Here is a 25,570-nt window from a genome sequence, read left to right on the forward strand (position 1 = left end):
AGATTTATGTGACCTAATCTTAGGTGCCAAATATGGGCATTTTCTTTAGGAGAAATCTTCTATCTTTTATTTTGAGTTACCACAGTTTTAAAAAGTTTAGTGTTAAGGAGGGTCTTTGTTGCTAACGACCTTAACACATAAAGGTTATCTTCTAACTTAGCAAAATAAATCTTTACATCATTTTTGTAAATAAACGTTTTATTTACAGAAAAATTTACATCATAAGATTGTTCAATTAAACATTTTCTAGAAATTAAGTTCCTTTCTAAATTAGGAGCTACATAAACATTTTCTAACAAAATATATGACTAATGTAAAGTAAATCGGAGTTTTCCCACTGCCTTCGCTCAGACGACGCGTCCAGTTCCAACACACATTGTCATCTCACTAGTTGCCAGCTGCCACTAGGAATCAATTCCCTGAAATGAAGAATAAACTTGGTTAGTGGCTCCTGAATCTATTATTCAAGATGAACCATCATTCTCTACTAAACAAGTTTCCAACACAAGTAATCATATTTACCTTGCCTGGCCTTCTTATTCTCTACCAAGTATTTGGGACAATTCCTCTTCTAATGTCCCTCCTGATTGCAATGGAAATATATTCCCTTCGCAACCTTGGCCTTCTTGCCCTTGTGGATAATAGTTGATGGGTTAGCCTGCCCTTGGCCTCCCTTCTTCTTCTTTCACTTTTTGGTACCAGAAAAAGATGGTATAGACTTTGTTCTGGGGGTCGAATCTCTGTAGACCTTCATGGAAGACGAGACAATATTTGCCTCACCTTTTTGTTCCAGAACTTTCATCAAGGATTGATAAGTCTGTAGCTCACTGAGCAAGGTGGTTAGGTTGTAATCAATTCTATTCATAGCCAATCAATGGCGCAAGGTTGTAATCAATTCTATTCATAGCCAATCAATGGCGCAATGACCATTCACAAATTTCTCGTAAGTATAGGTGGGCAAAAATTATCGTTTTACCCCTATAGTTACATCTAACTCCTTAAGTACCACTAATTCTTCTAATGAACAATAAATCATAGTCCAACTATGACCAAACCGTTTTCGTTCTAAAAGAGTGTATATGGGCAAGACCAAGTGAGGAGATGAAAACATAATAATACAAGATGAAATTCACTCTTTCCTGACTTTAGGGTAAGTAGATGAGTGTTCCCTTAAGTTGTATCTCTGGGACTTGAGCAAAAGGCCCTACCCTCCCACCGACCCAAAAGGGTTTCTATTTAATGGTTAGACCATAATCAAATTGTTCATTAGAGGAGCATTGATACTTAAGGATACAGAGGTAACCTAAGTGTAAAATGGTAATTTGACTCAGTTGATTTTACAAATACTCGTGAAGGATTAACTTGCTATTATTGGTCTATATTCGTGGATACATAAATATATCTACAGTGAGAAGAATGCAGTTGTGGGTCTTTAGTGGAATGTAGCCATTGTTAACGAATATTGATTAATTTGGTTAATGAGTTTAGCCAACTAATCTTATATTGCTGGAGCTTCTGATTTATAGGTCCACCAAGTCCCCTTGTTAGTTCACTAAAGGATAATAATGAGGAATTATTTGAATTAATCAAATCAATTAAGGAAATTGTATACTAATGTGATTGATACATAATTAATTATAGACGTGATCTATAATTCAAATTGTGTAAGAGAGATATATTTGAATGAGATTCAAATATTAGATTTATATGAATTGGATTCCTAAAGAGATGTATACATATAAATATAATGTTAATTAACTATATATTAAATATGATTTAATATAGTTACTTAATTGATTAATTAATTGATTAAGAAATGATAGAGAGGTGGAAGAATATAAACATGTGATGTTTATATATATTAATTAATTAATCATATATATTAAATTAGATTTAATTTATGGTTATTTAATTAATGTGTTCAATTAATTAAGTAAGGGGTTATTTAATTAATTGACATCAAAGGTAAAAAGGGAATTACTTGGAGAAGGGGTAAACCTTTCTCCATATAAATTTATCTTATTAGCCTCTTTAAGACAAGAATTATTTTTGGTGAAAAACATACTCTAGTCTCCACAAATAATTCTACCCTTGCCTCCGCAAATTAATTGAAGGGGAACCATCGAAGATTTCACAGCACAAGCAGGGATTGTTCACATTTTTTGGTTTTATAGCATTGATAAAATTACATAATCAAAACAGAGATTATGCATTAATAAACAAAAATTTACAACATGATTTTGAGAGATAAATATAGAAGAATATGACACTTACCCTTGAAGCCAATCAATTTTTTACGAATTCCCTGGACTCAGATCTTCTTCTCTTAGATCTCCAATTTGAAATCCCAAATGGACACCACCACAAAATGTAACCTCCTATATTCTCTTTAAGATTTTGGAAAAGGGAAAAGAGATGAAAGGGGAAGGAGGATGAGTTTTTCCAGAGAGTACTCTTCTTTTTCAAACTTGGAGGAAGAAGATGAAGAATGAATCGTTCAACCAATCAACCCCATTGCACGTCTGTTTTTGAGAGAAATTAGGGGGAGGGAGTTGTAACACCCTCATCAGAATCCACACCCGCAACAAACATGGAACTCTTCCTAACATTCGCAACTAACCCAGACAGCTCTACAAACTTTGCCTCACAAACTCCTAAGAACCCCTCTCAACTGCACAGAAAATCATCAAATCATCTGCAAAAACCAAATGAGTCAGGCCCACACGTTCACACCGATCGTGGAACCTAAACCACACAAGAGGCTTATTCAACAACCTGGACAGGACCTCCATCACTACCACAAACAAAAAAGGAGACAACGGACCCCCTTTTCTCAACCCCTTCCTACCAGGGAAGAATCCATCAAGGGAACCATTAATCGTCACAGAGAACGTAGGTGAAGTAACACAAGCCCTCACCTAACTAATAAAATAAAAGGGCGTACCTATAGCAATCAACACATCAAATAGAAAATCCCAATTGACCAAATCATATGTCTTCTAAAGATCAACCTTCAACACACAATGCGGCTTCCCTCTGCCCACCTTAAAGGCCCCCACAAGCTATTGACAATAAAATGTTATAAAAAATCGACCTACCAGGAACAAACACAGACTGGTTACCACTAATGAAAGAAGGCAACCACAACTGCAATCTCTCAGCTAGGACCCTCAAGATACACTTATACACAACATTGCAATAAGATATAGGATGAAAGTCCTCCATACGTTCAACTCGCCGCCTCTTTGGAATAAGAGTAATAACAGTAAAGTTAACTCCACCCGATAGATAACAGGACTCAAAAAAATTCAGAACCGCATCACAAAAATCATCCCCAACCACACTCCAAGTGACTCTGTAAAAATCCACTGGAAACCCATCAAGCCTAAGAGCCTTCTCAGATTCAACGAGAATAAAGCCTTCTGAATCTCATCCCGACTTACTGTGCGACCAAGCGCCTCCACCCCCTCTGTAGACCAGCCAAACTGCACAATATCTCCAATCTGGGCAGTAAGATCCCTATATCTCACATGTTGAGACCCCAAACTACTACGAAAGAAATCCACTGTCACCCCCGACACCCTGTCATGCACCGTTTGGCGAGTCCCCCCAGCATCCACAACTGAGAATAAACCACTGCAACTACGATGAGAACAACAAAATGATGAAAAAAATGCCATGTTCATATCTCTTAACTCCAACCACCTCACCCTAGCCTTCTGCTGGAGCGATGCCTCCTCCAATCTAGCCACTGACCAGAACACCTTGATGGCCCAAGCTGCCTCCGCACATACCAACTCTGAAAAATTATCCCTCTCTAACTTGGCCTGAGCAGACTTCATAACCTGCCTAGCAACTTACATCTCATCAGATAACATAGAGATACGCCTACCAAACGAGGCACGTAAAACTCGCTTCACTGCCTTCAGATTTCGCATAAAGCTAACCATAGGGGACACATCCTCAGACCTTCTCTACATTGACCTGATAGTATCAATAAAACCATCTGCCTCTGCCCAATGAGTAAAATAACGAAACGTAGGAGGTGGCCTACTCCTTGTCTCCCCTATAGACACTAGAAGAGGGCTATGATCAGTAATCCCTCACTGCCTAACCCTATCCTCCGAATACGGATAAACCACCTTCCATGCCTCATTAGTCAAGCAACGATCCAACCGGCGCAAGATACCATTCCCCTGAACTTTACTAGTCCAAGTAAACCAGTTACCTATTACATCTATCTCAACCAGATCCGCCTCTAACAATGCCCCATTAAATTCCTCCATCTCTCTCAAGCTAGGACAACCACCAAGATCCTCCAAACTATTATGAATAGCATTAAAATCATCCATAACAACTCCAAGAAGCTGCCACGAGGCACACACATCAATCAACTAGGTCCACAAGTTTCGCCTATCACTCATGTGATTAGAGGCATACACAACACCAATATGTGTCCTAGCACTAGATACAATATCCACCAAAGTTTCAGAAATGAGCTGATCCCCATTGACATCCAGAATAAAATCAGAGACACTTTTCTGCCACATCACCCAGATCCTCCTAACTCTTCTCACACTATAGCTAATCACACAACTCCAAGCATCACCAAACCTACCCACCACCATACCAAAGTTTTCACGGCGAACCCTTGTCTCAAGCAAACAGCAAAAAGTAACAAAAGAGAAGGACATAAAATCTGCCACCATCTTACACTTAACTAGGTCATTCAACCCTCTAACATTCCAGGAACACCAGATCATGAAACTTGTAAGAAGTCACACCTACCACCTCCCACTGGGCTTTTGCCCGAACTTCCTATCCTCCCATCCAATACAAACAACGGATTAGGATCAGACTGCACTAATACTAGTGCCAACGATTCACCCCTCTCATCACTCAGTGCATCAAACTGATTACGATCATCAACATACTTAACGAACCCCGTAATCCCAGGGGAGCAAAAAATAACTCTACTCCTCAAGGGCGCCGATCCCGATGACCCACTGTGACCCTTAAGTTCTACACTTCCCCTATCACGTCGGCGATGGCTAACTATAGTAAACTCATCATCACACCCTACACTTCTATTCCCAACCACTGGGCTAAATCCCCTTCCACCAATACTCAACTCCTGACCCTTCCTTACACTCTGAAGGCTGCCCTTCTCCCCCAAACACTCCTCATTAACTGCCATAGTACTTAAATCTTGACCTTTTGCTACACCTTGTTTCTCACACATAGCCTTAGTATGCCCAAAAGAGCCACAATAAGCACATTTATAAGGCTTTCACTCATACACTACTAGAATGATAAACTTCTTATCCCATATTCTAACAGTGGCTGAAGGGGGAAAGAACGAATCACCATCCACTTGAACACAACTCTCGCGTACGATAACTGACGATGCTTTCTAGTTGCAACATCAAACGAAACAGGCTTACCCACGACATTAGCCAACACTGCTAAACCTCTATCTATCCATAACTCTAAGGGAACACGCTCCAGTTTAATCCAAATAGGGACATAATAAAAAACAAAAGTTTTAGGAATAATACTTAGTGACCATTGTCGTAATAAGAGAGGTTTGCCAATGAAGTGCCACAGACCATTCTCCAGCATCCAGTCCCGTGGCTCTGCCTTTTGAAATTTAAAGATAATCAATCCGTCCAACAAGGTAATAGTTGGCATCTCTACGCATCCCCAGATTCTCTGAATAAGGCAACAAATAACAGAATATGAGAGTTTTGCATCCACAAACTTACCCAACAAATATTTCTCTCATAAACAAACACTCGCATTAAGAACCTCCTCATAAGGCTCAACAACCACTTTATCATTTTCAATCAATGGGGCGATAAACTCTAAATTTCCCCTCAAATTGGACCCAAAAAGGGCCGCTTATGAATTTCCACCTTTCAAACCAGAACTAGATGCTACAGAACCAAACCGCTCCCCCATTGAACCTAACCGGTTCGTCTTTGAACCACACCCCGCAGCTGAACTGACGTTGGTTTGAACCGGCTCCCCACTCTCGTCCGTAGAAACTGGACGCTCAACATTGCCCATAAACCCCGCCTTATTTACCTCTTCACGGTCCAGTTTCAACCCCCTCGCGACCCCCATCTCCAACCCAACACCTCTCAGTCCACCCACCATAACACCCAAGCCATCTATCATTCTCCCCTACTCCCCCTTTTCTAGCCCACTCCCATCTCGCATCCCACTCAGCCCACTCCCATCAGGCCCACCCCCATCTCACATATCACCCAACATCTTAGCCACACTCTCCCCAACTCCCTCAAAGCCCAACCTAGACACACCCCTCACACCCTGTCCCTTAACTTCACTAGAGCCCAGACTCCCCTGCCCACCACCTGACCCAAAACCCAGCCCACCCACACCCTGGAACTCTCCAATCCGGATAGATTCTAATTCTATAATAGATGACAGAGGCGACTTCAACCCTTCGAGCCCTGCCGGAACACCAACCGACAAACTACCCAGCCCAAGTTTGGCAACACTCTCCACACCAGACTCTTCACCCTCCTCAGAACGACCATCAGACACCCCCAACTCCTTCACCTCCGAACAAGCCACCAATCCTGATTCAACCTCAGGTTTAAAAAGACGAAAGGGTTGCTGTGTCACGTGAGCTCTATTCTTCTCCTTCATTCTTAAAGGCGATCGTTTAAGCACCACCTCCTAAAACCAAACCCAATTAGAACTCACCCAACCGGTTTAATTTCGTGGCAGTGACAACCTAAAGACTGAATGGTGAATGAAATCACAACGACCGAATCTCCCATCATCCAACGAAGACCGAACTTATTTACAACCCAACACCCACCGGAGACAACAGCACCAACAGAAAACCACGAGATTGCGCGACCACTGGACAAGGAACCTCACGAAATGCGTGGAAGACTCCCGGAGAGTGGTCGGAGACTCACGAAATCACCCAAGTTTCGCCGTGGTCAGAGAACGCGCGCAGATGCACGACGACGAGAGGCAACTAGGGATCCCTCTGCGCGACGACCGATTTTAGAGCAACACCTCTGTACGGCAGCGACCGAGAGGACGCTAGGGTTCCCAACGTAGCGACCTAAGATGTTCACTTTTGTATAATATTTCATTACACGATTCAATTTTTCCCCTAAATTATATTCCAAAAGCTATTGTGATGTTTAGTAACTCATATCTTTGAACGTATTTACTTCATTTTAGGCTTCTACTTTGGCTAATTACTTCTTTTTCTATATAATTAAATTGCATCTTTTTTGTATTTACTACTTTTGTTCTTTTGAGCTTTAGAAATGTATTCTTTCATTGTCTTATTTCTTGACAATAAATACATGCTTCTTTTTTGGTACTATTGGGGCAAGGATCTACGACATGGTTCTTTACTTATAAAAATAAAGATATCATGAATTATTGATACTCTTTTAAGTACTAATATATCATAAATTTTTTCATGAGTAACTTCTTTTTTAGGTGATAATTCCATTGAATTTGTTGTTTGATAACTCCTACGGCAGGTATGCCAACCCTTAATAAGCCTATTTTTTTATGGTAATTCCAATGTTTTTCTAGACTTAATTTAGCTTGTGCAGGTTTTTCGAAGTCATCAAGCTATGTCATATTATTTTCTATGACATGTACGTTTGTGACTAATAAAGTGGTATTGACTTGTGTTATTGAGTTTAATATGTTTTCTCTAATTTTAAAACTTTTTTTTTTAATTTGTTAATAGGATCAAGGAGCCAATGCACGCATATGAAGATCCAAGTTGGTACAAGTCTCTTCATTGACACCTTTGAAATTTGAAAATACTTACTAATGACAAGTAGTTTATTTTTTTAACAACGTTGTACTTATTTTTGTAGAAATTTAGTATTAACTTATGTTAGCATTTTAGTTTATAGATTCTTAATCTTTTACATTTTTTTTTAAGAAAATGCTACGGATTGGATCAGTAGGTGCATCAAAACATTTTCACTAGGTGGACACCTTCCTAGCACCCTTATCATCTCCCAGATATATATTCAATAACGCACAAAAGGATACAAAGAGTTCGAAAAGGGCTAGAAATAAGCCCAAACAGAGATAAGAGTGCTAAGAAATACAAAAAGCGATAAGGTTTAGAGCAACCATGGAAGTATTATAATCTTTGAAGGAACTGTTTCTATAAGCCCAACATTCAGTAAGAGAACAATATCTTTCCAAAGTTGAGTATACCTTATGTTGTTCTCCTTGAATGCCCGTTTATGTTTTTTGATCCAGATAGTCCATAAAATGGCAACCCCCATGTTGAAAATGATAAATTTTTTTTATTGGTATTAGACTTGATCGAGCAAAGGTTTTTAAGCAATTCAATGATAGACTTGCCTCTATTTCTCTATCCCACATGATTTGATAATGAATCCCAAAATCTCTTAGCCAAGTTGCAATGGACAAAAAGATGGTTAATACTTTCACCCTAATTGTTGCAAAGAGGACACCAATTCATATTGAACATATGATTTAGGAGCTTCTTTTGAAGGACATCCATAGTATTGATGCTTTGATGTGAGAGAGTCCAGAGGAAGAACTTGCATTTTTTTGGAATTTTTTGTTTTTCATAAAGTATCATAGAGCATAGCTTTAAGTGTAGAGCTCTTCCTGCTTGTTTGGTTGCATAAAGCAGTCATAATAGCTTATGTTTTAAATGACCCACTCTTGTCAAGCTTCCAAATGGGTTCGTCCGAACCACCACCAATTTGAGGTTTTATGATATTGATCTTTACTCTGTTCCACTATTTAGTTTCTCAATCACGGAGGGCTCTTCTGGGTTGTATGACCTAAAATCCATGACTTCACTATTTCAAGCATCTTTTATGGTGCCATCAGTAATTTTTTAGAGGGCAAAGAGAATTGGAAAAATTTCTACCAAAGGACTTGAATCAGTACAAAAACCTCTCTAGAAGGAAATTCTCTCACCATTGTTAATCTTCCATTTGATGTTTGTATTGAATCAGTTTAAGCCCTTTGTAATGGATCTCCATGGAGATTTCAAGCTGTTGCATCTACTTGTTCGTTGGTATTTCTCCAACCTTTGTTTGATCATGTTTAGCTAGGATAAGTCTTTTCCAAAGGGGAGAGTCTTCTACATAAAAATGTCATAGCCATTTGCATAAGAGAACAAAACTTGTGTCTTCCAACTTATCAATTTTGAGGTCTCCTTTATCTTTTGGATTTGTGATTGTAGACTATCTAACAAGGTGAGAGCTATAGCCAACATTTTTATCCTCCTAAAGGAAAATTTCTCCAGTGTTTTTCAATGTTCTTGTAAATAGATTTGGGGGGTTTGAAGACAGAAAGCATGTATGTTGGTAGGCTGGCAAAAGTGGATTTTATAAGAGTGAGTTTTCCACATTTAGATAAATAAGAATATTGCCGACTGTTGAGTTTCTTATGAATTTTCTCAGTGATCTTCTCCCAGAAAGCAGTAGATTATGGCTTGCCACCTAAGGGAACATCTAGATAAGTGATAGGGAAGAAATGGTTTTGCATACCCCATCGTTGAGCAACTTCCTCAGCTCGGTCACTATTTATATTTATACCAGATAAAGTCGATTTGTCCAAGTTAATGTTGAGACTAGAGGCGAGCTCAAAGGATTTAATGATGTTTTTGATGTTCTCCAAATATTCATCGTTATCTTCCACAAAAATGAGGATGTCATCTGCAAATAAAATGTAAGTGGTATGATAGTCTACAGAGAAGTAGACACCCTTAATCTACCCTTTCCTTTTTAGTTCATGAAACAATCTACTAAGATAATTCATTGCAAGAAAAAAAAAATGAAAGGAGAAAAAGGGTCACCTTGTCTGATGCATCTATTTGGTTTAATGCACCCTTGAGGTTTTTCATTGATAAGGATAGAGTATTGTACGCTGAAAATGCAAGCTTTTATCTAATTTCTAAATTTGGTGGGGAAGTTCTTCTTGTTAAGCATAAAATCAATGAACTCCCAGCTAAGTTTGTCAAAGGCTTTTTCAATATCAAGCTTGGTAACAAAACCTCTGATCTTCTTAATTCTCTAATAGTCAATAGCTTCATTTGCCATTAAGATTATATCAGTGATCTATCTTCCTTGAACAAATTCCAATTGGTTTTCTGATATGGTGCATGGTAGAGCTTTCTTTAATCTTGCAGCTGAAGTTTTGGCAATTATTTTGTAAAGAGATGGGTGAGGATAGGTCTGAAATCAGTCGGTTTAATACATCTGTCTTTTTTTGGCAATGAGGGCAATGTAAGTATCATTGACACAGTTATTTACTTTACTGTTTTGAAAATATCATGCAACACTTCCAATATGTTTGATTTAAAAGTGTTCCAAGATTTTTTTTGAAAAATTCCATAGTGAAATGTTTGGCCCTGGAGCTTTGTTATTGCCAATAGACATAAGGGCAGAGTGTATTTCCTGTTCGGTGAAGGGGGAACCTAAATTCTCTTGAAGAGCAAGGCTGTTGGGCTCCCAATTCATGTTGTCAATCCACCAAAACCCTTTACCAATTTCAGTGTAGATATCTTTGAAGTTTTTAATAAAAACTTCTTCAATAGAGTCATTTGTATTGTAGTTGTGCCCCTTTTCATCCATGATTTCTGAACTATAGTTTTGCCTCTGTGGAGTTGTACAAACTCTGGGAAAGAAAGTTGTATTTTCATCTCCCTCAAGATGCCAAAGCTTTTTATATCTTTGAGCCCAACATCTAGCTTCTCCGATAGCCCCATTACTTAGATCACCTTTAAAGTAGTTCTACTGCTATCAATGTCACATAAAATTTGGTTACTTTCATTTAAATCAATCTTTCCAATTTCCTCGATCCAAGCCTTTTTTTCTTTTTCAATAACCTTTTTCTGATCATTCTGTCACTCCTGAATGGATTTTGAAAGTTGCTTTAAACGTCTCATAAAAGAATATCCAGGGAAACTGGGTTGATTTGTATTGTACAACCGATCGTTGACTTTTCTGATGAATTTTCCAGATTCCATGTCGACATTGTTGAAACAGAAAGGACATGGACCCCAATTGAGTTGAGTAGTTTCAAGGATAATAGGAAAGTGATTAGAAGTTGTTCTATCAAGCAACCTTGAATAATGAGATGTGAATTTGTCTTCCCATTGCGAGGTGTATAAGAAGCGGTTAAGTTTCGAGAGAACGGCTTGAGTTCGAAGATTTGACCAAGTATATTTATCGTTTGTTAGAGGGGGATCAATGAGATCAAACTTGTCTATAATTGAATTGAATTTCTTCATACTATATCTTGCAGGGTTGTTTGTAGAGGTTTCGTTTGACCAGCGAAACATATTAAAGTCCCCTCCAAGGAGCCAATTTGGGGAGCTATGGTCATGTAGATCATTAATTCCTCCCAGAAGAAACGGTTTCTGCTTTTTCATTTTGCAGGGCAATATACAGCCGTGAGCCATCGAAAAGCACTAAGTTCGCTGATATTGAAAAATCTCTCTCAATATAGTTTGATAAAAAATGTCTTAATTCATCGCACATTATAATTATGCCCCCCATATCTATAATTCAATAAATAATTCATCCCGAAATGAAAATTTTCAATAATTCAATAAATGAACACAATTATGTTGAAAAATTTGTGATTATTAAACTTTATTTGTGGCATTTAGTGTGACATTTGGGTTTTGTGACTTTTAGTTTTTTTGTAACCAATAGTGATTTTTGAGTTATAGGAGTTATGTGAGTTATGAGCATTTGATGACATTTATAGCTTTAAACCATTGGCATTCCTATGGTTATGTTTGTAAGCCTATATAAAGGCTTGCTTAGTTGAATGGAAAATATATATCTTTCATTTTTCATATTTGTCCTCCACGTTTTTTTTCTAACATAGTGGTATCAGAGCTAGTAGAAAATATTGAGAGAAAAATGGCCAACGGTGGGATAGGTTCACTTCAACTACCAATACTTATCAAGCTCAACTATGACAATTGGAGCATCAAGATAAAAGCATTACTAGGAGCACAAGACGTGTGGGAGATCGTGGAGAACGGTTTCCAAGAGGCAGAAGCTGGAGCCAATCAAGCGCAAAGAGATGCGTTAAAGGAGACAAGAAAGAAGGACAAGAAGGCCCTTTATATCTTGTATCAATCGGTGGACGAAGATACATTTGAGACCATCGCCAATGCGGAGACGTCAAAGGTGGCATGGGACAAGCTCCAATCGACTCATAGAGGAGTCGATCGTGTGAAAAAGGTACGGTTGCAAACCTTACGTGGTGAGTTTGAATCTTTACAAATGAAGGAGACGGAGGTGATAGCGGAATATCACACAAAAGTAATGGCTGTCGTCAACCAATTGAGATGGAATGGTGAAGAAATCACCGATGTTCGTGTCATGGAGAAGGTTTTACGAAGCCTAAATACAAAGTTTGAGATTATCGCTACGACGATCGAGGAGACACAGGATTTCGAGAACTGACAATCGAACAATTTATAGGCTCGTTACAAGCCTATGAGGAGAAAAAGAAAAGGAGGATGGAGTAAACAGAGACCATTGAACAACTTCTCCAACTCAAAATCAAGGAGGAGAATAGTTGTGGACGTGGAAGAGGTCGTGGTGGTCGAGGCCATGGTGGAAGAGGTGAAGCCAACACCGATGTTTCTCAAACTCGTCTGAATCCTCAAGAGGAAGAGGAGGTCGAGGTCGTGGAAGACGTGGTGGAAGGTTTGGGAGAGATAAATCTCAGGAAAAATGTTATAATTGTAACAAATATGGATATTATGCGAATGAGTGTTACTCATCTCAAACAGAGTTGATTGATCGAAAGCATCAGGACCGATCAACTGCTAGCATATCAAAAGCCCATCAAGGGCAATCTAATTATGCAGAGGAGAATGGAACCTTATTTATGGTTTAAAAGGAAGAAGAAGAGAATCAAGATAGTATGTGGTATCTTAACACAGGAGCTTCGAATCACATGTGTGGAAAACGCGAGATGTTTGTGGAGTTGAACGAGATGGAGAAAGGTAATATTGCCTTTGGAGACAATTCTTTGGCCGCCATTAAAGGAATAGGTAAAATTCTCATTCGATTAAAAAATGGAGAAAATCAATATATCAAAAATGTTTATTACATTCCCAATGTAAAAAATAATATATTGAGTGTAGGACAATTGTTAGAGAAAGGTTTTGAAGTTCAAATGAAAAACAATTGCTTGTATTTGAGGGATAATCATGAGAGACTTATTGCTAAAGTCTCCATGACCAAAAACCGAATGTTTTTTTTGAATATATGTAATGATGTTCCAAAATGCTTGAAGACGTGTTATGAAGATCTTTCTTGGCTATGGCATCTACGGTTTGGGCACCTCAATTTTAGAAGTCTAGAAGATTTGTCGAAGAAGAAGATGGTGCGAAGTTTACCACACATTCACAAGCCAAACCAAGTGTGTGAAGGGTGTTTGCTTGGCAAACATCATTGAAGTAGTTTTCTGAAGGAGTCTATGACAAGAGCAAAGAAGCCTTTAGAACTCACCATGCCGATGTGTGTGGAATGATCAAACCAGAGTCTCATGGTAAAAATAAATATTTCCTTCTCTTTATTGATGATTTTTCTAGAAAAACATGGGTGTACTTTTTGAAGGAAAAATCAGAAGTATTTGAAATCTTCAAGAGATTTAAGGCACGTGTGGCGAATGAAAGCAACCTTACAATCAAGGCCATGAGAACCGATCAAGGTGGTGAATTCACATCAAATAAGTTCAAACAATTTTGTTATGAAAAAGGCATCCGACATCCGTTAACAATCCCAAGGACACCGCAAAAAAATGGCGTGGTGGAGAGGAAGAATCGGACAATCTTGAACATGGCAAGAAGCATGCTAAAGACAAAGAAGATGCCGAGGGAATTTTGGATGGAGGTTGTAGCTTGTGCGGTTTATTTGACAAATCGAGCACCAACCAAAAGTGTGCTTGACAATACGCCTCAAAAAGCATGGAACGGAAGAAAGCCCGAGATTGGTCAGTTCAAGGTGTTTGGGAGTATTGCATATACTCATGTGTCGGAAGAAAAAAGAACCAAGCTCAATGATTGAAGCGAGAAACTCATCTTCATCGGCTATGATGCAAGTTCAAAGGGTTATCATCTTTACAATCCTTTGAATGGGAAGGTAATGATTAGTCGTGATGTTGTTTTTGATGAGGCAGCCTCTTGGGATTGAATATACAAGAGGAGGAGTATGATTTCCTTCCATATTTTGACGAGGACGATGAAAATGAGCCGACCAGGGATGAAATGGGTGAAGGTTTGCCCATTCCAGTGCCACCTCATTCGACCGATCGATCATCATCTGAAGGTTCATCCAGCGATTCGGAGAACGAAATTGGCCCAAGAGGAACTCGAAGTCTACGGGAACTTAATGAGGTAAATGAAAATCAAAATGACATAATTCTCTATTGTCTTTTTGATGATTGTGAGCCTATTAGTTTCCAAGAAGCCATTGCAAGCAAGAAATGGAAGGATGCAATGGATGAAAAAATTCGAGCGATGAAGAAAAATAACACATGGGAGTTGACCAAGCTTCCAAAAGGATACAAACCGATTGAAGTGAAGTGGGTATACAAGACAAAGAGAAAAGTCAATGGCGATGTTGAGAGGCACAAGGCGAGACTAGTGGTGAAAGGGTATAGCCAACGACATGGCATTGACTATGATGAGGTATTTGCCCCTGTTGTTTGCCTTGAAACTATTCATTTGATTATTGCTTTGACAACCCATAATCATTGGAAGATACATCAAATGGATGTCAAATCGGCATTCTTGAACGGAATTCTTAAGGAAGAGGTCTATGTGGAACAACCATTGGGTTATGAAGCCAAGGGTGAAAAAGATAAAGTGCTTCGATTGAAGAAGGAACTTTATGGTTTAAAGCAAGCACCAAGAGCATAGAATTCGAAGATTGACAAGTACTTTCAAGAGAAGAAGTATATGAAGTGTCCTTATGAGCATGCCCTCTACATCAAAATGCAAGGTGAAGGCATACTAATCATTTGTTTATATGTTGATGATTTAGTATTTACCGGAAACAATCCTAGCATGTTTGATGAGTTCAAAAGAGAGATGGCAAAGGAGTTTGAAATGACGGACATTGGTCACATGGATGTCAAAAAAGCAACCCATAATCACATTATCAACATGCGAGACAGAGTACGTCGCAGCAACTTCATGTGTATGTCATACAATTTGGCTAAGAAATCGGCCATTGCCTTAGCCAAATTGTATGACATAAGCCTATATAAAGACATGTTGACATACACATAAGTCCAATGGAGATTTTTGTTGACAACAAATCGGCCATTGCCTTAGCCAAAAATCCGATATTTCATGGGAGGAGCAAGCACATTGATACCCGATTTCACTACATTCGGGATTGCATTACGAAGAAAGAAGTGGAACTCAAATATATCAAGTCACAAGACCAAGCGGCGGACATTTTCAAAAAGCCCCTCAAGTTAGAGACTTTTATCAAAATGAGGAGTTTACTTGGTGTAACAAATCAAGTTTAAGGGGGTGTTGAAAAGTTTGTCATTATTAAACTTTATTTGTGGCATTTAGTGTGACTTTTGGATTTTGTGACTTTTAGTTTTTTTTGTAACCAATAGTGATTTTTGAGTTATAGGAGTTATGTGAGTAATGAGCATTTGATGACATTTATAACTTTAAACCATTGACATTCCTATGTTATGTTAGTAAGCCTATATAAAGACATGTTTAGTTGAATGGAAAATATATATATTTCATTTTTCATATTTATCCTCCACTTTTTTTTTCTAACAAATTAAGGTAAATGGAACAAAACATTCAATAACTTAAAATTTATGTAATTATAGTTTCAAATAGCAATCTAAAAATGCTGCAAAATCGGTTACAGAAGTTGTAACATAGATGAAAAAAAAATGTTGCATATTAATCGACAAATTTATTGTATAAGATCAGAATCGTTTTAATAGTAACGCATTTGTTAGGTTTTACCAAATATTAAAACACTTACATAACCATTGCAAATTAGCATAGGCCTTCAAAATTGTTGCTATGTAAGTAAAACAAAATGTTGTTACAAAACAAGAGTTGAAGCAGTTTTTAAATGTTGTTCACAATTTTCTAACCGTTGCAAACTCAGCCACAGTTAGCTAACTGTTGCATTATGAGAGGAAAAATCGTTGCAATAAGGTTGTCTATCGAAGCGGTATTTTTGGTGTGATTCCAGCGTTTCTCAAAATCACTGCAATAGACCTCTCAACACTGCCAGTCTTTAAACCGCTAAAAAATGTCTTCAGCGCTAAATAACTGTTGCAATTGCTCAAAAAAAAAAAAAAAAACCCTACTATAGACCTTTTTCTTTTTTCATGTCCTTCACATCTTTTTCTCTCTAACGGTTTAGATTTATATATATATAGTGTGTGTGTATATATATATGCTCAAGTTGACTAAAACTCAAGAGCAAAAACCCTATTTTTATTTTTTTCCATTTTTTAGTGCACAGATATAACTCCCAAAATAATATATTATATATATAACAAGAAGAAGTTTTAACAATAATCAGCTAAAGCCATTAAGATCAAACATCTTGCAAGTAGTAGAAGCCCCATGATCATTATTACTAATTAGTTGATCCTCTCCTGCATTCAAATCCATTCTATATCTAAACCCCGTCTCCACCACTTTCTCCTTTTCTACTCCCTCCTTTCTTTTACTCCCAAATCTCTGTCCCTCCGATGGCGAATACCCATTATACCCTTCCCCCTTCTCCCCTTGCACCAGTCCAATGCTCATGGACAGCCCATGAAGGTGGTCCACACCGGATGAGCCACGGTCCGCATAGGGTCGGAGTGCCAAGTGGCTATTGTGGAGCAAGACTTGCTGGTCTTGTTGGTCCTTGGAGCCGCCCTCGCAAGAGGTCAAGCAACTGTCCATTGAACAATCAGGGGGCTGGCTTTGTTGAGGACATAGCCTTTGGCTTTGGGTTTGACTTTGGTTTTGGTTTTGGTGGTGTAGCTCTGGAAATGCTGCGGTTAGGCATTGAGTGGAAACTTTAGAGACCAATTCTGAAAGCTGCACTTTGGCAGCTTCAAGTCCTACTGTCCCTAAGTTTTGTCTTCCTAGTGTTTCTTGTGCTTTCTCCAATACTGTTTGGAGATACTTCCCTTGTGCTTCTATTCTCAGTTGCAAATGTCTTTGTACCTGTTTTTTTTCCTTTCATCAGTATAATATATCATGGAGCGAAGAAGAGGGTGTGTAAATGTAAATAAATATATATACAAGTTATATAAAGTATATACCTCGAGTTGCTCGTGTAGCCTTTTCTGCACTTCGATTTGCATCTGTATTGTTTCACTTATTTGAAGGCTTCTGGAAAAAAGGGTGTAATTGTATATAAGACACTACTAGTACATCTTAAGCTGTATTTATCTTTGTGTAACTTACCAAATTATCCAATCATAACTAGTCACATATAATTTTTTATTTCTTTTACAAATATTTTAAGATAAGAGCATTTTAGAATGTCCCATATATTGTTCTAAGTAAAATGATAACCTGACGCGGAGTTTGTTGATTAGTCCACTAAATTTAGCTTCTTAAACAAATATTAAAAGATAATTATGCTCCAATCTTTCTCTAAGGAAAAATATTGAAAAAGAAAATTAATTAATTAATTAATTAAGGGGGCGTACTTGTTGGATTGGGAGGAGGGCTGTGGGGCGACCACTATATTGTTAGTGCGAGCTGCTCCATTTGCCTCTGCCAATCTCTGGTCTACAGAAACACCCACCGTTCCTACACGCCAACCCATACCTATTTCAACTTCAGTTCATATATAATATATATTATAAAAAACCCACAAAATTATTTAAATTATTTTTAACATATTCTAATATATATGCATTTTTTCTTAGTTAAATTACCAGTTTTATTTGTTCCACTTCCACCATTTGCTTGTCCATGCAAATTCTTGCTTAGTCTGTATTTCTGCATTAAAAAAAAAAAAAAAACCACATCTCTTAAATCTCCATTAATTTTGTACATCGAAAAAAAAACATATACTTAATTATCTTGATAAAATTAGCACCACATCCAAGAAATCGATACGGATTCAAAAGCCAGATGATTATCAAACAAGATTTTAATTAAACATATTATGTACCTGAAGATGGCTTTTCAAGTGGTATAAAGTAAGTCCAGGAATGCCCATGATTTTCATCACTGTTTTAGGGGTGGCCTCTACAAATTAAGAGAAAATTCAAGAAATTAGATTTTTTTTTTTTTTTTAATAAAGATGAAATAAAATAAAGTGAGCTTACTGTCAGCCCCTCCCAGCTGATTAACAGCTTCAACAAAACGGTCATGCAAATCAGGAGTCCATTTAAGCCTAGGCTTAGCGTCAGTAGAAAGAACAAGCCCTGAATCTCCAGGCCCATTCCCTCCTTGTAGAAACATATGCCTCTCTGATGAATGAATGCTCTTCCCTCTATGTTGATGATGGTACATTCTCTTCTTCTTCTACTCTATCTAAATTTTTTTTCACATCGGAACTAAAAATAATAAATAATAATTCTAAAAAATATTTATTTTTATTAAATAGAGGGTTAGAAGAAATGAAAATTATTACCTGATGGATATGAGTTGAGAATGAGGAAAATTGATTGAGAAAGAGAGGTTTATTGGAAAGTACAAAGATGAGTACTAGACAATACAGTCTTGGGTAATAATGAAAAGGCAAAGGGGAGAGAAGAAGCTTGAAGTTGGGGTTTGGATTTTGCTTATTATCTATTTATTTTCCCTCTCAAATGTTGGTTGTGTTGTGTTGAGAGATCAAAGGGATGGGGGAAGGAAGGAGGACTTATAAAGCGACTGCCCAAAGGAATATAATCTTACAACAAAACAAACACACAAAAAGAGAAAAACAATAATTTTCTTTTTTTCGTTCTTTTTTTTCTTTCTTTCCTTTTAAATTTTTATTTTTAAATGATAATTGAAATAGGTAGCACTTTAGAACTAATAATTAGAGTCACGTTTACTTCTCTATAATCAAAATTGTTGCAATCATAATAGATTTTTTTTATTATTCATAATTCACGGAATATTACTTTTCATGTTACGATTCACGAACTAGGAAGTAAATGTGACCTAAGTGTATAGCAACATTTGAAAAGAAGTGCAAATATAGCAAAATCTATAAGTAATAGATTCCAAGAATTAAATCTAAATTTGGTACGTTTATTAATATTTGGGGGCGTTTGGAAATGTGTTTGAAAGGAGTTGAAGTAAGATGAGATGGTTTGGGTTGGGTGTTTTGAAAAAAAGGAAAAAGTAGGAAGAAAATGGCATTTGAAAAATGGTTAGAGAAACAGGGGAGGCCTTTCATTTGGTGCGAGAATCAATCCCATTTGAGAAAGGAAGGAAGCTAAGGAAGGAAAGGAAGGAAGAGGAGGGAGAAAATAATAAAAAGAAAATTCGTTTTTTCGTAGAGGAATTGGAATTGGAATGGGATTCCCGGAATTAGGACAAGGGAACTTTGTGAGTTTTTTTTTCTTTTTTAATTTTTATTTATTTTTTGTTAGAGGTAGGGAATCCACTGTCGCTTTCGTTCTTCAAACCCCCTTCCTTCAATCCAAGATTCTTTTGTAAATATCGTATGGATCCCAGTTTTCCCCCCTTAGTTTTCTTTGCATTTCTCCCATCCCCACCCCTCTATGGGTTGTCAAAATCTCCATATATATCCATCTATTTATAATTTTATATCTATCTATATAAATATCGACTAAGAAATTAAAGGTCTAAATCATCCACCTCCTCGTATATTATTGAAAAGGAAACATTCATCCATGTCAACTTTCATTTTATTTCATTATACAATTTATTATTATTATAAATATAGACATGTGACTCAGCCAAAATATTTAGCTATGCAACTATAATGTGATATACACAACGATATGTATTTTATTGGCCTTTTTTTTTTTTTTTTTTTCAGCAATTCATTTTACGTATCAGTAAAAGTTATTTTTCGTGTAATATATATCAAAATGCTAGATTTAAAAGTTTAAGTTACATATTATTTTGGTTCTTAATCAAAGGTATGAGATTACAAAGTTGTTAATAGGTTTTAAGACAAGATTTTACTTCATAATTTCTTGTATAAATACAAATATGACAAGTTATAAAGCGGCAACATGTTAAAATAATCATATTTTCTAAAATCGTTAACATGAGTAAAGTTTAACTAATGTAAAGTTTGTATTATCGTTTTTTAGTTAGGTATTCGATTTTTTCTATCCTACATATCGTAAAAAAAACATTTAAGGTAAAGCTATTACCCTTTTCCTTCCTTTGCTTTGTTCTCTTGCTATTAAATCATTGATCTATTACTTTTTATGGAACTATATTAAAATGACTATGACCTGAGAGTTTTTTTTAAAGGAATAGCTTCAAAACCGTAGGATCATAACTTAGAACCCACTTAGTAAGATTTTGAAATTAAATATATTTTCTCACGGTTTCTTATAATAATTCACATTTTTTTTTAAGTAAAAGAGTTGAATTCTAAACAAAATTATTTTTATAAAAATAAATTAAAATTAAAATTAGTTTTTGAAAACACTAGTAAAAAGTAGACAACAAATTAAGAAATCTAAAAGTAGAATGAGTGGTTCATAGGCTTAGTTTTCAAAAACTAAAAATCAAAAACCAAATAATTTATCAAACGACACATTAGGATTATGCATTTACAAAGTAAATCCAACAAGGTAGGATATTGTATGAATCAAAAAGGATATATTATATTGTACTGGTTTGATCGGTACTTCCTAGTATCAAAATTACTGGTAGATAGAAAGCTTAAGCCAATAGATTAAGATAAATATACAAAACACCGAGACTCACCATTCCGACGTGCGAAACAATGAAAGTGAAGATCAGAAGACCATCGTCCGAGAATTTAGAAGAAGATTCCGAAGAAGACCAAAAGCACCCAAAACTGGGAGTGTAAGATTAGATACATAGGAGAGAGAGATGGAAAGAAAGAAAGAAAGGAATATGGAATAAAGGAATCGGTTCTCTTTTGTCTGCTTCAGTAAGTTTGGTACTTATTCAGCTCATAAAGAAGAAATATTAATAATATATATATATATAACAATAACAATAAATAAACTAAATAAGTAAAATTAAAATTAACAAGAAGAAGAAAAGAAAATAAAAGTTCAGAAATAGTTGAAAATAGGAACAAAAATAGGCAGGCGGCCCCGTCGAATCCAAAGGCAGCAAATGCAACAAGGCACAAGTGGGACCTCCAACCAATGAATTTTTTCTTTTTTAAACAAAAAAATATTTTTATTATTTTTGTAAAATCTCATAAATACAATTCAGACTCGTGGCTTGCTTGGCCGGCTTTCCAGATTCGCAGATTTATTTTTCAATTTAATTTTTTTTTTCTGTATGAATCTATACATACATGCACTCAATAAATTAAAAAAGAAAAAAAATCCCTTAATTTCTCTCTTCTTCTTCATTTTTCCATCTTGATTATTTATAATTATATATTTAATTTAAAATGATATGATAATCTAAATATCCTGATGAATAAGGTTCTGATCCCTCGGGAATTAAACGCAATCTTTCTAGCTAAATATGCCTATCTATCACCAATACTAAACTAAACTAATGGGGTGGTGAAAATTGATCAGAGACATGAATTTTAATCAAAATTAATTAATTTCATATATATATATATAATATAAAAATATTATATTGTAAATGTTGTATAGTTAGAGAATATATTTATATATATGGAGTTAAGTTTGGAGGAATCTAAGAATTTTTGGCTTTAGAGTTGAAAAGCAAGGAATTCCCAAACAGTAAGGTGGTGGCATGTGGATAGGGAATATATACACAAAAAAAGTTCAAGGATTTGGTGCCCTTTTCCCAACTTACTTCTTAACTTGTTTCTTCACAACATTAATATGTCTATTCCAAATTAGTTACTTAATTTCTCTAACCCTAACCCTAACCCTAACCTCTCATTCTCCAATATCAACTTTATCCAAACCCCAACTCTTCCATTTCATGCATCTTACTATTGTTCCTCATATCAGATAATCTAGAAATAACATGTTAATAGAACTAATGGATACATATCATGATTAAGAACAAACACATAACCTATTATGAAATCGACAATTAAATATAAGCAGATAACGTACATAAGCAAAGAATCAACAAAGAGATTTACTTAGTTCAATAATTACAATGTGTTAGCTAGCTACGTCAAGAGGTAGAGGAGAGACACCTCTAGAGATAGAATTCTTATATAATGCACTTTTCAAACTATAGGATTGAAATTGTAAATAACGAAAATAACATAAATACAAATAAACTTAGATATTCCAATGAGACCTTCATGCTTAGTTATTTGGAACTCTTAATAATAGATTCAAGGCATTCTAATAACATAACTTAATATATAAAAAAGAGACCAATTAGATAATATATAAAAATTCAAGGGAAAGGATGATCAATTTTGACCATGGATTTGTCGGGTTGTAATAATTTGGATCATAAACTTTTCAATTTCATCAAATTTGAGTGTAAACATACATAAATGTTGCAATTTAATTTAATACTCGGTTCAATTTTCACTAATTTACCTACTAATTTTACCAAAAAAATAATGTAAAAAATTTCATAAACTCATTGATTTTAATAAAATAAATTAAAATTTTGCAAAAAATAAGTTGGAACAATGCACAAATGAACCTTTGAATAATATTCCCAAAATCCATAAATTTTAACAAAAAGAAAAAGCTCTAATGTTGTTTTTTCTCTAAATTTTTTATATATTTTATAATTCATTAAGCACATATAATACTCGAAGCGAGAACTTATTAGAAAGATAATTGTAATAATATTTATGTAAGTTCATGGTCAAAATTTTTTAGATTATCCAAATTGATACAACCAAAAAAGTTCATAGTCAATTGATCTCATCTCAAAATTCTATTATAACGTAGTGATCATATAAACCAATCTAGTTTAGGCATATACTCTCAGTCAATCTCACAGGCGTTGAGAACTTAAAAATCAAAAATAATTATAGAGCGTCGGGTTGTGGCAAAGTTGAGAAAGAAAGTAAGAAATGACCACGGAATGCTATTCGTTGAGGAAAAAGTTGTGTAAGAATTATATTTTAGAAAGGAAAAAAATATTATATTCCTTCCATGTTAAAGAGAATGAGAACATGAGAATCCATTTGAACTTCACACCAAAAGATGATCATAAGAGATATATATATAATATATATAATATATATAATATATGGTATATGTTTTATAGGGTTAGATTCTCTAAGTCAAGAACTAATATATTCTCTCTCTTGAATGCCACAAAAAATGGGTTCCTAGTTCCCACATAACTTTTTCCCACCTTTCTTTTCTTTTCTTTTTTATTTATACAATTTTGTTAAATATTAATGATTTCTTTAAGCTATGCCTCTTCACTTTAATTAACAATTAAATTTACCCTATCTCCAAATTATATTTAATAATATTCTATACATTTTTATATTATATAGTTGCATTTTATGAAACTCTCAACCGAGTCAAAATGTCCTTTTCGGGCATATATTCACATACCATTTTCATATATTAGTTGGCAACCAAACTGATCTCCATCAGAATATATTTCTTATAATAAGTATCTATGAAGGAAAAAAAAATTCTTGTCTTGACTTAATCTCCATCATGCAATGATAATTTGAATCTACAATATTTATTTAAAAATTTGAGCTATATATATATATATTTCATAGTGTATCAATAAATCAAGCTCACAAAAAACATTTGACTATATTCTATACATGTCTTTAAAACTATAATAACTCATTTAAATGGATTTTAACATATCAAAGTTATTAATTATCAAAACCCTTTAAATAAATTTTGTTATAATTTGTATAAACAATAATAGCACTTAATATCTTATGAGAATTTTGCATCAAGGGACATATTCTCCAAAACAAAAGAATTTTCTTTCCATTTATAAACAATTTTAAAACCAAACTAAAATTGTCATTTTCTATACACCCAACCCAACCCAATCCAACAAAATAAAATGATCACTTCAATTGAATGTGATGACTAAGTATATCATATTTGCTTCTTCAATCAAGTTGGAGTTGCTGTAATTATATGTATGGATTCTTCCATAATGCAAGAAAATAATAGAAATGAGATTTTGAGTCAAGGATTCCACATGCATGCATGTGCATCTTAATTCAAACAAATTTCCACTCCCATTTTGATTACTCTACAAATTTGGGCTATATTTTCTTGTATAGGAATTCAAAGCTTAGTGTGTGGGAGTCTTTCACTTTTATCTTTTCATTTGCAAGAGTGAATTGTTTTTAACAACTCTTTAACTTCATTGACAATTGGATGCCTTTGGAATTTTTATATCTATCAACCTAGAAAATGTTTTTTGGGGAATTAAAATTTGATAAAAAGAATAGCTTTGCATGGGTGCAATGTAGTGGTTTATGTCTCTCTCTGACCAATTATATAATGGAGTTGTTAATGTTGTTCAAAGAAGAGCTTACATGAGCAATAATATATGGGGTATTTGCTATAGTTTTGAAGGGACACTTGGAAGACCAGCAAAAAAAAAAAAAAAAATGAACTTGTAAATGGAGCAATATATTTGAAGTTTGCAAATCTAGTAAGAAAATTTCTAGCCCAACCTAAACAATATGGTTCAAAGGTGGGAAATAGCCCCAAAAATATGAAAGTATGAAATTTAATATGATCGATATACTTCTTCGTATTTAATATATCAATAATATCATTGATATACTAATTAATTCTTTTATTTTACTAATATGCTCTATTTAAATTGTATTACTGATACACTTTGATCATATATTGTTTTTTACATATTAATGAAAGATCTAAAAAGAAAACATTGAAGACACCAAACCTAGGAGAGTATATCAATATGTAAAAGATAATATATCAGACCTATTTAGTAATAAAACATAACATTAACGATAGATTTTTATATTATTGATATTGATAAGAAAATCCTTTTATGTTGAAATTAGTATCCTTTTAGTGATGAGAATCCCTAATTATCAATACTAAAACCCCAAAATTCATTTGAGTTCAATCTAAAGAGATAATGTGAACTAATTCCTTAATCTAAGTTTAAACACTCTACAAGCACGTTACTAATTGTAACGACCCGACCCTCTAGGACTTAAGTTAGACTGTTACTAAATACATGCATGCATGGAACTTAAAACGACATTCTTTTATGGTGAAATAAATGCTAAGTAAATAAGGTAAGTTAAAAAATTCTTCATTAAATTCAAATATTAAAACAAATAATAGGGTACCCATAAATCATAAATGATAATAATAAATTTGAAAATAACTCTTAATAGTAAGTTTCAAACAGTAAAAGTGGAAGTTGAAAAAAACATGGAAAGAAATCTAAACATCATGAGTGGAAGCA

General features: G+C 35.2%; 2 protein-coding genes across 3 annotated transcripts; both read right to left on the reverse strand.

Moving 5' to 3' along the window:
• Positions 1–2,538: 2,538 nt before the first annotated feature.
• Positions 2,539–5,242, reverse strand: LOC150032710 (uncharacterized). The gene is made up of 7 exons (XM_090306996.1): positions 4,842–5,242; positions 4,473–4,737; positions 4,116–4,367; positions 3,757–3,845; positions 3,444–3,642; positions 3,099–3,393; positions 2,539–2,654 (listed from the first exon to the last, which is right to left on the reverse strand). Exons 1-7 carry the CDS (start codon positions 5,240–5,242, stop codon positions 2,539–2,541), a joined length of 1,617 nt encoding a protein of 538 aa, XP_090163122.1.
• Positions 5,243–16,556: 11,314 nt separating this feature from the next.
• On the reverse strand, positions 16,557–18,935 carry MYR1 (myb-related protein 1). 2 transcript variants are annotated; one of them, XM_039047108.2, is made up of 7 exons: positions 18,678–18,935; positions 18,370–18,577; positions 18,213–18,289; positions 17,974–18,037; positions 17,743–17,845; positions 17,350–17,419; positions 16,557–17,251 (listed from the first exon to the last, which is right to left on the reverse strand). In XM_039047108.2, exons 2-7 carry the CDS (start codon positions 18,554–18,556, stop codon positions 16,610–16,612), a joined length of 1,143 nt encoding a protein of 380 aa, XP_038903036.1. In that variant the 5' UTR covers positions 18,557–18,577; positions 18,678–18,935; the 3' UTR covers positions 16,557–16,609. The 2 variants fall into 2 exon arrangements, with proteins under 2 accessions (XP_038903036.1, XP_038903034.1); XM_039047106.2 differs by having other exon boundaries at positions 17,743–17,863; positions 18,678–18,883.
• Positions 18,936–25,570: the final 6,635 nt, after the last annotated feature.

Source organism: Benincasa hispida, chromosome 11 (assembly GCF_027475165.1).
Source record: "Benincasa hispida cultivar pf3 chromosome 11, pf3_genome.v1.1, whole genome shotgun sequence".
Taxonomy (NCBI): Eukaryota; Viridiplantae; Streptophyta; class Magnoliopsida; order Cucurbitales; family Cucurbitaceae; genus Benincasa; species Benincasa hispida.